The following is a 16,265-nucleotide window of genomic DNA, read 5'->3' on the forward strand; positions in this document are numbered from 1 at the left end:
AGAGGTGCCTGCAAGGTTGACTCAGCCTTCCATCCTTCCGAGGTCGGTAAAATGAGTACCCAGCTTGCTGGGGGGTAAACGGTAATGACTGGGGAAGGCACTGGCAAACCACCCCGTATTGAGTCTGCCATGAAAACGCTGGAGGGCGTCACCCCAAGGGTCAGACATGACTCAGTGCTTGCACAGGGGATACCTTTACCTTTACCTTAGAGGTGCCTGAGAATTCACTGGGGATAAAGGTCCATTGATTTAACTTCTAGTGAATATGTTTGGTTTGTTAAAACAAACTTTTCTTTCCCCCCAGTTCCTTTACAACAACAACACAAGGCAGCAGACTGAGGCTAGAGATGACTTGCATTGCCCATGGTGCACACTGAACTGCCGCAAGCTTTACAGCCTACTTAAACATCTCAAGCTTTGTCATAGCAGATTTATTTTTAATTATGTAGTAAGTATTCTTAATATTTATCAATGCACAACTTTGAATGTCTCTGTATCAGTGCAAAACTTTGAATTTCTCTGCATTATATACTTTCTGCATGGAAAACAGAAGGACAAGTTTAAACATATTTGGTATTCCCGAAGCAGGCTAACAGTACACAGCTGCAATATCAAATAATAGTGCCTGTATCACCTTTTAGGTTCCCAGTGGTATTGAAGTGATAGCTTGAAATGGTTTCTTTGTATTGCAAAAAGATGAGATTAGAAAATTCCATTTGTTTGGAGCACTTCTTTTTTGGTATCCTGAGGGTTTTTTTTCTAAAATCTGAGAAATTATCAAACAGGGTAGTTATTAGAATTTTTTCAGATGGGGGAAGAGCAAGTGCCTTGGTTGCCATTAAGATGCTTATATTGTGCAAAATATTTATTTATTACAGTATCATCCAAAAGGTGCTAGGATAGATGTTTCTATCAATGAGTGCTACGATGGCTCCTACGCAGGAAATCCTCAGGATATACATCGTCAGCCTGGGTTTGCCTTCAGTCGTAATGGGCCAGTCAAGCGAACTCCCATCACGCATATTCTTGTATGCCGGTAGGTGGGAAGCTTGGTGTTGCTCTGGAATCATATGCAATTCTGCATTCTTAAAGTCATCCGGTTTGTTCTGTCCTTGATCTATCACTTGCACATTTCCCAGTCCAGCTGTAAAGAGTTAAGGGATATCCATTGACGATCATCCCTGTTGCCTTTTGTTGGGAGGGAGTGGGTAGGTGCACGTGTGTGCATTTCGGGTTTGGTGATTTAAGTTCAGAGTTCAGTTTTAAATGCTCCTTCTCTCAAACTTTCTTTCACTGCTAATATAAATGAAACATTTTTCCTTATTGTGGCTGTTAAAGGTTTCACTTCACAGGCATATGCACTTGTAAAATCAAGCAAATGGTGGTGGGTGTTCCAGCTGCTATTACGTTTTGGTTTTCTGGAACTTGCTTGAGGCAGGTGAGAGCCCTAGCCTATCTCAAAGTTCTTATTTTGGTAGAATATTATAGTTCTGTAAGAAGAACAATCTGGGCTAAATTTTAAAAAAAACCTCTCAAAGCTTAAATTTAGAACAATGGCCAGTATAAAACATCTTGGCATCATCTGGCATTTTGAGTGATTATTAATGTGTGTCAATGATGTACTGGATACAGAGGCTGGACATTGGCCTTCCAAGATGATCTAGTGAGGACCCTAGCAGCTGCATCCTGTACCAGCTATAATTTCCGGATCAAAGCCAAGGGTAGGCCCCCAAAGAGCGATTTACAGAAGCCTAACCTGGAAGTGACTGCTGCATGGATCACTGTAGCCAGGTGTTTCGTGCCGATGGCCGCCTCCACACTGAAACCTACTGTCTCCTCCTTTCTTCTGCTGTGCTTTCCTTGTCGGTCGGGTTAGGGACAGTCCCCAAGGGCACACCTGCTGACTTCGTTGGTGCCTGGTCCTCTGGCACAATCGGAGCCTACAGCTCCCCTTCCGAAAGTAAAATGCCATCCTCCCAATACGTTGTGCCAATTGGAACAAAAGGAGCTGAAAAGCAACCCTTAGAATAGCTACCGCGGGTGAAAATAAAGCATGCACGCCGTTAACAGCTGCACTGGTCTGCCCGCACTGGTCTTGTGCCAAACAACAAAGACATAACAGCCACACACTTTACGAATATGACCAGACACCAAACAAACACAATCACACCACAAATATGCCAAATTCAAAATTCAGGTGTGCAATGCTGCCTGTTCCATGCTCTCCCTGGGAAAAGGCAGGAAACAAACTGACTCTAGGGCGACTCCCAACTGATGACAGGAAGAAGAACTTTTTGACTAAGTCCTGCCTCCCTGACGGATTGGTGGTAATCACCCCTTAGAGGGTGAAAAGTTCCATAGACCAAAGGATATCTGTCCAAGGAGCACAATCTCTTTGCCTGCACTTCCTCTGCACCTGAAATGCCCTTCTGCAGGGCAGGAGGCCCTAGGAACAGAATGTGGGTGAAGCTGCTACAGAAAATCACTCCCGTGCCCTTTTCTCCATAGAAATCTTTAAGTTGATTCCAGGCCATTGTCCAGACATATCTGGGTAGGATTGCAGTAATTCCTACCAGTCTTGAAAATGATATTTATGTTATTTTTAATGTGTTTCTGTGGGTAGGTTACTGCTTGGATAGCAACTGGCCAGTGATTTACCTGAATGTGAAAACATTGTCTTTTGGTATTAAAAATTAAGGCCCTGTGCTTTAGATTCCTGTGGCATTGTTATTTGTATCTATTAGGCACTTATTCATGTTTCTTCTCAGACCAAAGCGTACAAAAGCCAGCATGTCAGAATTTCTTGAATCTGAAGATGGAGAAGTAGAACAGCAAAGAACATATAGCAGTGGACACAATCGGTTATACTTCCACAGTGATACATGCTTACCTCTTCGACCACAAGAAATGGAAGTGGATAGTGAGGATGAAAAGGATCCTGAGTGGTTAAGGGAAAAAACTATTACGGTAACTATATCTCTTACTACTGACTTATAATCCCTTCATGTGTACGTTTTGGGTATGTGGTCTGTGTGGACCTAGGGTTAACATAAAATAGCCAGGCCATAGGAAAGCAAACTCTTCTAGCCTCTGTCATGATGCTATTAGTTCCCTCTGCTATCACTCACTAGACATGCAAGAATGCGTATGGCAGAAGACTGGCCACAAACTCAAGGATTGTGAGGGCAGAGACAGTGGCCAACAAAATGGGTATTTAGGAGCATAGCATGTCATATTGCAAGCCAAAACACTGAACACATGCAAGCTGTCTTAAGCAGCAAGCACTATTAGCTGAGGGATGGTGAAATAGCAGTATGTAGTAACTCTGGCAGAGCACGACAATACACTGCAACTTCTTATTGTGCTAGAAAGCTATCAAGGAATTCCCAGTTTCTCGTGAGGTTTCATCCTTGCAGAAACTTTACTTACATAATCTCTTCACTTAGCTTTCTAAACTTCTAAAGCTTATTTTAAAAATTACAAGTATGGCTGAAGATGTACCACTTAACCACTGTTGGAATTCAAAGTCGCACTGGTAAAATTTCTTTGACAGGCAACCCATTGATTCTTTTTGTACAGAAGAGTACTGACCACTTGGGCACAAATAAAAACCTCATATTGACTGTTGCCTTAGATTTTGGTATTGTGTTAAGCCCACTGAATAGCCCATTCCAGCGCTAACTTCCCTCCTGATAATCATCCACACAGATTAGGAGAGGGAGCAGTCATCTGCCTCATGCTTGCTAACTGTTCTCCATACCACAGGGGAAGCAACCTAGTGAAATCAGAATAACTGATACTTGTTTCAGGTCTGTGGGACCAATGCTACTTAAGGGATGTGAGCCCAACACCTACCCTCTTTCTTACTTGAAAAAAATTGTATTTTCCCTTTCATCAAATAAGAAAATAAGAGTGTATAGGGTTCAGTCTTTAAACTAAATATTTGTTTATTTATTTATTTATTTTTATATACCGCCCTTCCCCGAAGGCTCAGGGCGGTTTACAGGGAACAGGAAACAGATAACATGAGGTAACACATGTGACAACAGCAATAACAGTACAGCAACAATAACCCCAACATGATAACAGCAATAATAATATGATAGAACTGCAAAGGAAGCCTCAGCTCAACTCTTACTGGGACCCAGTGCGTTAGGCAGATTGGTGGCGGTCATAATAGGAGGGGGGGCCTGAGGGCCAATTGGAAGCGATGGTCCAGGTCAAGCTCAACCAAATGCCTGGTGGAGGATCTCCCTTTTGCAGGCCCTGCAGAACTGTTTGGGTCTTGCCTGAACAGTATTTTGTTGATTATTGTAACAAGCACTGGGGGTGGGGTGGAATAGGGGGAGGAAGGAATACATTACGTGTTATAGAATTTTAAATAGTTGTCTTACTGCAGCAAATTGAAGAGTTTTCTGATGTTAACGAAGGAGAAAAAGAAGTAATGAAATTATGGAATCTACATGTTATGAAGCACGGGTATGTGATAGAGCTTTAAATTACATTTCATAATTCCATTTATTAGCTTAAATATATAAATATGGAGACTGGGTTGAATTAAAAGTTGCTTGTTCACAGAACACATCCTTCTGTGAGCAGAATATGTTATGATCAAACCTATATGCATTCATTTTATCTAAGTGTGGGGGACCCAAAATACTTTACTAGTATTTTTCTGGATATTTTTTCAGACAGATACAGATAAGCTGGTATTTATTCAGCTACCAAAAATTGCAGACTGCCAGATAGCCACATTTAAAGGGCTCTCAGTCTCTTCAAAATCTTTTGGACTTGAACTCTCAGTTGGAGAAGGGATTTTAAAGGGGCTGCAATCACTTTAGACACTTTCCCCCTCCATTGGAAACAATGGAGGATGGGGGCAGAAGAAGCAAGCCCAGCCAAGATTGGCTGTATCACATGGAGCAATATGCTGTGTGTGGCACAGGAGCTCCTACAGCTTGTTTCTCCAGCAGTCTGAGTTAAACAGAACTGCAGGAGAAGTGAGCCCAGTCAGGATCTCCTGTGCTGCATAGAACAATGCCCTCTGCAGCAGAGCAGCTCCTAGAACTGGCTTCTCCTACTATTGGATTTAAATCAGACTTCAGGAAAAGCAAGCCTAGACAGCATCCACTGCAGGAGAATCCAAGAATTCCCCAAGATCGGGCAGACTTTATTTTAATCTGATATCTTTCTTTTCGGGTCTATTGGACTCCAAAAAATCTGGCATATCTGAAAAATCTTAGATCCTGGATTTTTTGGAAATACCAAAAAAAATTCAGGACCAATGAATCCAAACTGAAAAATACAGAATTAAAAAAAAATTGCCCACTCTTAGTTCCATTTCATTTGATTGTGTACATTTTTAAAAAGTAAATGGATGAATTTGGGAAGCAAGTAATATGCAACCGCAAATCTGAACAGAATTCTGAGATAAATTTCAATTCTTTCAAAGCTTCGAAAGCCCCAATAAACATATATCTGTGAGCATAAATCCATTTTGATTTATTTTGCTTTTTCATGCCATTAGGTTTATTGCTGACAATCAAATGAATCATGCCTGTATGCTGTTTGTTGAAAATTATGGACACACAATAATTAAGAAGAACTTATGTCGAAACTTCATGCTTCACCTAGTCAGCATGCATGACTTTAATCTAATCAGCATAATGTCAATAGACAAAGCTGTTACTAAGCTTCGAGAAATGCAACAGAAGTTAGAAAAAGGAGAATCTGCTACCACCACAATCGAGGAGCTTTGTGAAGAACAGACTGTGACAACTAATGGCTGCAGTGAAATTAACATTAGAGAGAAAGCTTCAGAAATGGATAGTACCTTGTTCATGTCAAAACAGAATAGAAAACAGAAGATCTGAAGGGAGGAGTGGAGGCTATTCAGTGGACATATATTGAAATGACGTTGTAAGAAGCATGAACTCTAAGGAATAAAATACACAGGTTCCCAATGGGCACGGCTGGAAACAAAGGGTTTCAACAAGAATAGTGTTAATATGGTTCCTATTGAGTTAATTATGCAAGTACTACATGTATATCAGTTCTAGTGATGTAATGACAATACTCAAAGTTTGAGCATGAAGAGCAATACAATTTTTGGGAATTTTAATTATGAACTGTACTGAATTTACATAACTTAAGTATATGTAAACCAGTTTTTATATAAAGAATTTTTGCTTCTGTACTGTCTTTCCTACCATGGAGGTAAAAAAAAAAAGAAATAGGGAAGGAGATTGGGACAGTTTATGCTTTTGTACTTAAATTCTACAGGTTATCTTTCTATGGGAAATAATTCACCATTCAAAGTTTAACTTGGATCCCACCCACCCACCCCTTTTAGTTCTTATTAATGGGTGTCAAACTTCAGCTTGCAGATTTAATAACACATTTTTTTTAAACATTCAAATGTGACATAGCACTTCATCTCACGCCTGTTTGGAAAAACCTTTGCTTTTTCTCATTGTAGACGTGGGAAACTCCATTTGAAGAATAGCCAGTAGACTAAAAGTTTGTAGGTTAACTGCTCACTCAGTGTAATAGATCAAATCTTTTATCTCCTTCTGCAGAACTGTCTAGTAGTAGCGTCTAGAGTTTTGTCATGGCGTGCGATGGCAAACCCCTGGAGACTACAGCAGGCAGTGTTTGGATCTGTGCTATTTTGCCTATGTGCAGACTGCAAGATCAGAGTGTGATCTGAAATGGCTGGATGCTACTTTTGAGGGGGAAATGCACTGTAAAATTGGACCAGAAAATGTGTTGCACTTCTTATGCAAGTATTCTGTGATGTATTGCATTCAATACAGATGCTAACGAAATAGTTTTTGTGCAGTTTTGCACTGCTGTTAACACATTTTATGCATATGTTTACAGATTTTTTTTCTTTTTTTTCCAATGGAAAGTAGTTTCACTACTGCTATAGTATCAGCACCAAGGGTTTATTCCAGCAAGCACTGTGGTTGAGTGACATCACCTCATTTTTTTTATTAAATAGTTCATTTTTCATATTCTTTATTTATAAAGGATCAATTATGTAAATACAGGTATTTCTAATTTTTTTTTTTATTTCATTCCACCGCCATAAGAAGACAGTTCCGTACTTTTTGTTCATTTGGTTTTGGGGTTTTGTTTGCTTCAGTTTGGGGGCTGAGGGAGGGCTTTCTAATGTGGGGTTTTTCCAGAAATTTATAAAAACTGTAAATACTGACTTTGGTCCCTAAAGATGTGTTTAACTGTGAGACTATTTAACTAATGGTGTGGATGTGATTTGTCATCCAGTATTAAGTTCTTAGTCACTGATTTGTGTCAATAGGAAAGAGGGAAACTGCAGCTTTCATTAGATTTCTTGATTTGCCTGCTCTGAGTTGTAGCAAACCCTAATTACACCTTTCAATAGCCGATAAAACATTTCTCCTGGGCTTTAATTTGCTAATGCTGTGCACATATGTAAAGAATATATTTTAGGAGAGACGGTAGTTCTAGAACTATTGCTGACGTCACTTCTTAAGCAGTCGCGCTGTTAATGCTTAAAAGGAGGCTAGCATTGTTTGCACAAAAACTTGGTGACTCCCCAAAAATTAGTAATGAAATTACTTCTGTCCAGTAAACTTTGTATGTCATGTCAATTTATAATAAAAGCTCAGAATCCCTTTGTTTCTATTTATAATAAAGATGGATTTTCTATATGTACCCTTAATGAGACTTTGAAGAAATCATGTAAACTGGGTGAACATTTGAATGGTACAGTAGATATAAAGAAACAATGTTTAATGGACCTTTTTGTTTTTACATTAAATGTTTTATTTGAAATTGGATTTTGTACATAAAGTTCAATAATATAAAATCTGTTGTCCAATTTTTTGTGAGGAGTTGGAAAAGCTTTCTGCGTAGGAAAGCATGCTTCAGGTTCAGAACCAAGCAAATGAATTCTGTAAACACTCATAAGTATTGAACAGTGAACAGAGGGGAGCAGCATTGTGTGTGGTTATCTATATGCTGAACTGAAATGGACAATTCATGAATGCAAATGTTTTGTGCATGTTATCTCTATTCAATAGTTATTTCACTTTTGCTAAAGGGCAAGGTCATGATTATCATACATCTACATCTCATGCATTTATATTTGAATTGAGATTGCTTTAGGTATGTATACATTTAATTGATACTTCTGCAGTAAGTCAAACACACCTTGGATTTTTTAAAGAGGAGTTTTAAAGATAGTACAGATGCTTTCCGGCGGCAAAAATATTATGAACCACAGTGCTGAATTCCAGTCCCATTACTCAACAAAAGCAAAAACATTTACTTTGAACCTAGAAAATTGGAAAGTGTAAACACAAGTTCTCCAGTCAGCCTGCAGCTCTTCTATTCTGTTTGCTTGGTTTATTCTCTGGTAGGCAGCAAATACATTAATATATAAACTGAAGGTGCCCAAAAACCTGGTATAAAATTCCCTAGTTTGGAGAGCGCTGCTTTGAGCTTTGGGCTACCAGCGTTGGGGAGAGGCAGAGAGGAAGAAGGCCTCTTCCAGTGTTCTTTTTACTTGGGATGGAAGAGCGCCATCTTACTGTTCCTTTGAAACTTTGGTAGCTCCAATAGCATCCAGTTCTCAGATAGCAGCTCATTCCAGCAGGCTGGGGCCAGGGCCCAAACACCCAAGGCTCTGGTTGAGGCCAAATGCACTTCCTTGGGGCCAGGGACCACCAACAGGTTGGAATTAACCAATCACAGCATTCCTTGAGACATTCGGAGAGGCAGTCCCTCAGATATGTAGGGCCTAGAATGCATAAGGCCTTTGAAGTTAAAACGAACTCCTTGAACCTGATCTGGAATTCAGCTGGTAGCTGTTGGAGAACAGGTCAAATGTGGGCTCTCCATGGAGTCTTCATAAGGACCTGAGCAGCCACATTCTGCACCAGTTGTTTCCAGGTCAAGGCCAAGGGTATATCTGTGTGCAGACATCTAACCTGGAGGTGACCATGGCATGAAGCATGGGGGACCAAGTAGGACACTAGGAGCTTTGTTTGGCACAGGTGGACCTGAGCTACTTTTGTGACCTGTGCTTCTATAGTAAGGAAGGTGTCAAGGATCACTCCCAGGCTCCTGATGGTATGTGCAGCTGTCAGTGGCACTGTGTCAAGGATGGGAATATGTGCTTAATGCAGTTTCTTTACAAATAAAATCACTACATGTACTTTGGGATTTGGAGAATTTATCTCAATATGATGGACTCAAGTCTGTTAACTGCCACTTTGGTATTAATGAACTGCAGAGCAAGAAATGGTTCTTAAGCCAAAACGTGCTAGGTAATTCTGCGATAATGCCCTTGCAGGACACAAATATTGTATGCAGGACCTGCAGCATCATGCAGAAAACCAATGGAATTTTTAGAGTTTGGACTGATCGAAGAAAAATTGTACCTGAGCTTTGCCTTAGGGAAAGGGTTTTGAACCAGTTTTCAGGGAGCAAGGATGTCTTATATTATTAGGAAAGTCACCTAAAACTCAAGTCTTTTGAATAAGAGTAAGTAACGTGTGTCTTAGAACCCAAGCTGGGGGGGGGGGGGTAGTAGCTAGTTCAAAATCCCACCCTGCATGTATGTACTCCATGGCCTTAATACAGTCTTGTACAGTTGCCCATAGTTTTATCTCCTCTCCCTAAAAAATCTTTTGAAAATTATGGTTCCTTTACTTGGATCATGGTTCTTTTATAAGAGGTTTTATCCTATAAAGTTGGTGTGATGGTAAGCAAAACGGGGGAAGGGACTGTAGTTGGCCAAATACAAGCCAGACCTTACCTCAGTATTTCACCAGCATCTCAGAGTTTCATCTTGGACTCTGCCGGTGCTCATACAGGTTTGAGAGGCAATGACAAGAAGTAAGCGCCTGATTGGCCTATGTGCTTCAGCGTTGCTATCCATGATTTTATGAGAAGGACTGGAGTCAGGACAATGGTATCCATTTCCGAAACTGCTTCAAGCAGCTGCATTCGCTTTTCATGGCTGGCTGGAATGTGCTGTAGATCTTGTTTAAAATACCACAATTTGATTCAGAAAGTGCCAATATTCCCACAGTTTTTATTTTGTTTCATGATCTTTCTAGCACTTTCCCAAAATTTAATTTGTGGGATATTATTAGATTGGGACAGCTAGAAACAGATGTTAGAAACAGCTAGAAAGTTAGACTAAAATTGGTACATCATATTACAGAAAGAAAAGGAGATTTTAAAATTTCCCCACAGCAACACTCAGAACCAGTATGGTATAGTAGCTAGTATCAAACTAGGATTGAGAAGATGCAGGTTCAAATCTTGACTGTGCTATAGAAGCTTCCTGCAGGAATTTAGAATAGGAAAAGGATGCAAGCCATTCTGGACTGTAATTGGGGAGAAAGGTGTGGTATACAATTAAAAAGTTATAGGAATCTTCCTCAAGAAAACAGCCTTGAAACTAGATTCAAATCCATCTCAGCTATTATAATTAGAAAAAGAAGAGTTGGTTTTTATACCCCGCTTTTCACTACTGGGATAAGTTTCAAAGCGACTTACAATTGCCTTCCTTTTCTCTTCCCACAACAGTCACCCTGTGAGGTAGGTAGGGCTGAGAGAGCTCTGATAGAACTGTTTGGTAAAAGCAGCTCTAACAGAACTGTTATTAGCCCAAGGTCACCCAGCTGTCTGCATGTGGAGGAGTGGGGAATCAAACTTGGCTCACCAGATTAGAACCCTCCACTCTACACCAATCTGAGTAACATGTAACTATTCTAGGCCGGTGGTCCCCAAACACCGGGCCGCAAAGGCCCTGGCACCAGGCCGCGGCTCCCTCTCCCTGCCCCCCCCCGCAGTAAGAAACTTCCCAGACTGCAAGCTTGCGGCCTGGCAAGCTTCTCACTGTGGGAGGGGGGAGAGGGAAGCAGGGCCACGCACGCGCCATGCGCGGCTGAAAACGCGCATAAGTGGCACTTGTGTGCATGTGTGCATGCGCACAAGTGCAGCATGTGCATTTTTGGCAGCACATGGTGCATATACCCACGACGCAAACACGCATTGTGCATATGCGCGTGCGCGGCCGGGCAATCGCCCTCCCTGCTGCCGCCGGTCCCCAGCCTGAAAAAGGTTGGGGACCACTGTTCTAGGCTATGGAAGGAAATGTTAGTCAAATGATCTTTCAGAATACTTTTATTAAACAGCCAAAGGACAAACTTGTATTTAAAAGTCAAGATACAAAGTATTTTGAGGTCAATGAATACGCTTCAAGTTCACCTCCCGGTACTGTTATTTCAGTAACACTATGTTTTCAAAGAAACAAATATTTTAGCAACTGTTAAGTAAGAAACTAACTCAGAGGTAAACTTTCCGATACATTAAACTCAAGTGAAACCTGCATAAAGAGCAGATCTTTAAATTACATGCGCCTTTTCCCTCTCCAAGGCTCATCAGAGCCCCACCACATTTTGAAAACATCAGCGTCACCAGAAGAATGCGTGGCCTCACTAGTACAAAACAGAAAGTAGGCCAAAGCTTGGGTTGCCTATCAGCAAAGTCTTTATCAAGGACTCCTGAGTGGGAGCTACTCTCCGAGATTGGTTGGAAAAATAAATTCTAAAAGGAAGATCTCATTTTACTACTGGCTTCAGCAATGTATGCTCTACAGTGGGATTTAATCAATGCAAGCCTAGGGTCTTTTGCCCCCCTCCCAAACTCTTCCACTGTATGTGTAATAGCTGGCTGGTGGGCCACTCCTTTGGGGGCAGAGCATACTCACCTATGAACACGTATATACTCAGGTTCATATACAAACATTCAGTGGTGTAATAAGAGGACTATGAGGCTATGATACAAACTCTGTTATCAGTGGTGCAGAGAACAGATGCCTCAGGGCTAAGCATCAGCTGTGCCCTGCATGTTCAGTCTAGTGCAGAGTACATAGCCAGGTAGATGGAGAAAGCCTCAAACCATTCTTTGGACTACTTATAACTCCTTAGGCTATAGAAACGAGAAAGACAAAACTACTGATTGTCAGTGTAAGGAATTTTTTTCTTTTCTTTTTTTTTTGCATGCCTCTGTTTTAAGGAAGGGGAACAGGTTGCACCTGGCTTAAGAAAACTTATTTAGAAAGAAACAAAAACATTCACCCTGCTTTTTATCAAATAGCTCAAGCCAACAGAAAAAGTCTCTTCCTGATACTTATTTCAATGCAAATATACTGTGCCTCCACAAGGTATTGGAGGATGTGACCGCAAACAGGGCAGTCAATGAAGCTTTCTGTGCGGATAACCCCTTTTGTCACCAAAGCCCCTGGTGGTTTGCTGCAGGGATGAAACCTGGTGCCCAAACAGTCCGTAAGTCTTCTTTTACAAAAAAGGACACTTTGTAAGTCCTTGCAAGACCGCCTAAGGGCCCTTCGAACTCCCACGCCAGCACAGGAGCTGTTAACACAAAGGTATTAATACAGAGAACCTCAAGCAATTTCTGCTGAGGGGTTTCAATAGTTTGTATCAACAAACTTTTCTCCCTGAAGGATGGATGGTATGGTAGTCCTGGCCTTTATGGCCAAAGCTGCTTCCAGAGAAGCTATATCCTAAGACATGATCAGCTTTCAAGCAATATTAATTAGGACGCCCTTTAGGTGTTCTTAGAGAAGTAGAGCTGCTAACAAACCTGAGAACCACGTGGGCCACCTAACCATACAGAATATTATTTTTGTGATGTAGCTTCACATAGCCTGAGCTGCCTTAGTCACACAAAAATAAATACCCTAAAAATGAAGCATTTGAATGGCTTAAACTGGGGGTGGGGGGAGAGAGGTTTGAAACTTGGGCTTAGTATACATAAGCGATAAGCGATGCGTGTGCTACAAAAGCAGCTGTCCTCCAGTCAATACCACCACCTGGACCTTGTATGGACCCTGTGCAAGCTAGTGGATATCAGCATTTCACTGTGGATGCATTTATATGTACCCTTTTCTATACGGTACCTCCTTGGTTGCAAGGAACATTCTTCCATACACCAATGCTCACTTCTCCTAAGCTACTACAGGGCTGTTTGAATTCCTTGAGCAGGAAAGAAAAGCTTGACAGGTTATTCTGTATGGGACCCTTTTTCACTCTGGGTTCTCACCAAGGAGGTCCAGAACTGACACGGAACCTTCTTACCCAAAGAGATGTTGCTAAGCAATACCGAAGTTCCGTTGAGTTGTCATCACAGTAAGGGCACTTGCTGTGGGACTTCCTGCCACAATCCTGACATTTCAAAAATTGCATTTACTCCAATGCTTGACCTAAGGGCTTGCAGTCCAGTGGTGTATCACCGGATGCTGCACAGCTATTATTGAAAGTTTAATTCTCCAACACATACAATACTGTTCAATAAAAGTTTGCAACTAAGGCACGTGGTTAAGGAACGGAGACAAGAGATGCTGTATATCTGAACCGTCTCGGCTTAAGATGTTGCCGTTTTGCTGCAGGGAAACCGTGGCGTCACCCACCAGAGGAAGAGATGTGTTCCAGTGGGCAAAATGACCAATGCCAGATTTCAAAGAAGCAAAAACTGAAGCATGATCAAGACTATGCCCAGCTACAGCTTACTGTGGCAGTACCTTCCTCTGAGTGAGAGAGCACATGTGTGAGTTTGGTCCACTAACCCTGAGCTGAAAACCAAAGCAGCGCTAGGCAAAGTCCAATTTGTACTGTAAGCACAATGATGCATAAATAGGAACACAGTGATAGGATGCATGCTGGGTATCTCTCCCCACCCTGTAAAAACAAAACAAAACCTAAACACACATGTTGATATCAGCCCTGAAAATCTACTTAGTTTTCCAGATTTGCTCCAAATGTTTCACCTCTATAATGAGTGAGTCCAGCAAAGAGGGCAGAATTCAAGTAGTTTGATCACATAGGACAGGTTTTTGTTACAGGGCTCACTCCTGTACAGACTCTACCCCAGTGTTCTGAAAACACACACAGTGTAGGGGTCTACTTTAGCAAACCATTGCGTCACGGAGTCCAACTGCAGAGGGACCCAGTTCAACCACCGTTTCAGAGGCTAGAACACCAGCACTTTCCAGCCTGGGTAGGAGAACGAACATCCAAAATACAGAGAACCACAGCACTGATCAAGTACCCAGTCAAAGACCACTTCCCTGTTGTTAGAACTAATTGTAACTCTAAGCTTGAAGTTCCCTCCTTCGTTATTGTTGGAAGGACCCAGATTCACAGCTTCCATGTCAAAGGTCACAGCTGACCCTGAAGTTACCGCAGGCAGCTGGTTGGTCATCTCTTTGCCATTCACAAATACAGCACCTGAAACAGGCAAGAGAAGAAAATCAGTATTTCACATACACATGCACACCCTATCCATGGAAATCCAAGAATTTCTGAGCCATGGCCTCAAACTTGCATATATGGGGACTGAATCCAGCAGTGCACAAGAAGAAGCATAAACAGGATAGTTCCGCTTGTACAAGATCTTGTGCACTGCTCCTCCTACATATGGTTGTTACTTGCTGACACAAAACTTCTGAGTTATTTATTTATTGCTTATATTTCTCTCCCACCTTCCCTTGAGGCTTAGGGTGGTTTACATAAAACGTAGGGATATTACATTGTAAATTCATAGTATAATATCAGAACAACAATAACAATGGATACCAGGACTGAAGACAAGAAGAATGACAACATTTCATAATAACAGCATTTACCACATTAACTTCTAACCCTGATCTCGTATTGAATTCAGATTGTGTGGAGGGGTTTCTGGGGCCCCCAGCATATGCTGTTCGATCGGTCAGCCTCAACCAAATGCCTGGTGGGGGAGCTCCCTTTTGTAGGCCCTGTGGAACTGTGGGAGTTTAGGCAGGGCCTCTTCAGGGTGCTCATTCCACCAGGTAGGGGCCAGGACAGAGAAGGCTCTGATCGTAGTTGAGGTCCAATGTGTTTCTTTAGGGCCAGGGACCACCAGTGTAGGGCTCTTTGGGGAGTGTAGGCAGAGAGACGGTCAGATACACTGGGCCCAAACTATGTATGACTTTGAAGGTGATTACCAAGACCTTCTGATCCAGAATTCAACTGGGACCCAGTGTAGTAGTTGGAGAGAAGGCCTGATGTGGGACCTCTACAGAGTACTTGTGAGAGTCCTGGCCACTGCATTCTGGACCAGGTGCAGTTTCCAGATCAAAGTTAAGGGTAGGCCTGCATACAACAAGCTGCAGAAGTCTAGTCTAGACGTGACCGTCGCATGGATCACTGTGGCTAGGTGTTCCGGGGCCAAGTAGGGTGCTAGATGGTAGAAAGCTTGCTGCACGACTCTTGTGACCTGTGTCTCCATAGAAAGGGAGGCACTGAGGATCAACCCCAGGTTTCTAGCTGATAGCTGCACCCCATCCAGGTTGGGTAAGTGCACTTCTTCGCTTGGACCCTTCCTGCCCAGCCACAGGACCTCCATCTTTGAAGGGTTGAACTTCAGATGACTTTGCTTGAGCCACCTCATCACTTCTTCCAGACATCTTGCTAAGGCTTCAGGGGGAGAATCAGGGCAGTCATCCATCAGGAGGAAGAGCTGAGTGTCATCTGCATATTGATGGCATCCTAGCCCAAACCTCCACACCAGCTGACTAAGAGAACGCATAAAGATGTTCAATAGGATCAGAGAGAGGTCCATTCCCTGAGGGACACCACATGTGGACAAATGGCAGCTTCACAGTCTCTCTCCTATCGTTACCCTCTGTCCACAACCGTGGAGGAAGGAGATCAGCCATTTGAGGGCTGTTCCCCGTATCTTGGTGTCAGCAAGACAGTGAGTTAGAAGCTCATGATTGACTCTGTCAAACCCTGCTGGGAGGTCTAATAGCACAAGCAGCAGAGGTCATCCGTCAGGGCAACTAGCACTGTTTCTACTCCATGGCCAGGTCGGAAGCTTGACTGAGATGGGTCTAAGACTGAGGCTTCTTTCAGGAATGCCAACAGTTGATCTGCAGCAGCCCTTTCTATCATTTCCCCCAGAAACACTAAGTGAGAGACTGGCTGATGGTTATCGGGTTCCTGCAGATCTAGAGATGGTTGTTTTCAGCAATAGGCGTACCACTGCTGCTTTTAACCCATCCAGGAATTATCCCATTGAGAGGGAGAGGTTGATTATTTTCCAGAGGGAAGCTGCTATTCTTACATCAGTTGTTTTTATTAGCCACAATGGGCAGAGGTCTACTGGGCACGTGATTGACCATGCAGTGAATTAATGACCAATGAATCAATGACCCCCAA

The 16,265-nt window shown here is 42.3% G+C and overlaps 2 protein-coding genes across 3 annotated transcripts in view; one reads left to right on the forward strand and one right to left on the reverse strand.

The window, feature by feature from the left end:
* Nucleotides 1-7,823, forward strand: part of SUZ12 (SUZ12 polycomb repressive complex 2 subunit) — a 33,739-nt gene extending 25,916 nt beyond the window's left edge. Inside the window, exons 12-16 of the mRNA XM_077328733.1 lie at nt 305-448; nt 879-1,036; nt 2,769-2,967; nt 4,400-4,479; nt 5,528-7,823. Coding sequence (XP_077184848.1) covers nt 305-448; nt 879-1,036; nt 2,769-2,967; nt 4,400-4,479; nt 5,528-5,873 — 927 coding nt within the window. The 3' untranslated portion in view covers nt 5,874-7,823. The remainder of the gene's footprint in view (nt 1-304; nt 449-878; nt 1,037-2,768; nt 2,968-4,399; nt 4,480-5,527) is intronic.
* CRLF3 (cytokine receptor like factor 3) overlaps nt 1-16,265 on the reverse strand; it is a 42,270-nt gene that overhangs the window by 787 nt on the left and 25,218 nt on the right. Inside the window, exon 8 of one of the 2 annotated variants that reach the window (XR_013229557.1) lies at nt 12,983-14,309. Coding sequence is in view for 1 of the 2 variants with exons in the window: in XM_077328734.1 (XP_077184849.1) it covers nt 14,053-14,309 (257 nt within the window). In the remaining variant the exon portion in view is untranslated. Of the gene's footprint in view, nt 1-11,166; nt 14,310-16,265 lie in introns of those variants that run through there. The other variant, XM_077328734.1, reaches the window with a different exon arrangement.

This window comes from Paroedura picta, chromosome 3 (genome assembly GCF_049243985.1).
Source record: "Paroedura picta isolate Pp20150507F chromosome 3, Ppicta_v3.0, whole genome shotgun sequence".
NCBI classification, from domain to species: domain Eukaryota; kingdom Metazoa; phylum Chordata; class Lepidosauria; order Squamata; family Gekkonidae; genus Paroedura; species Paroedura picta.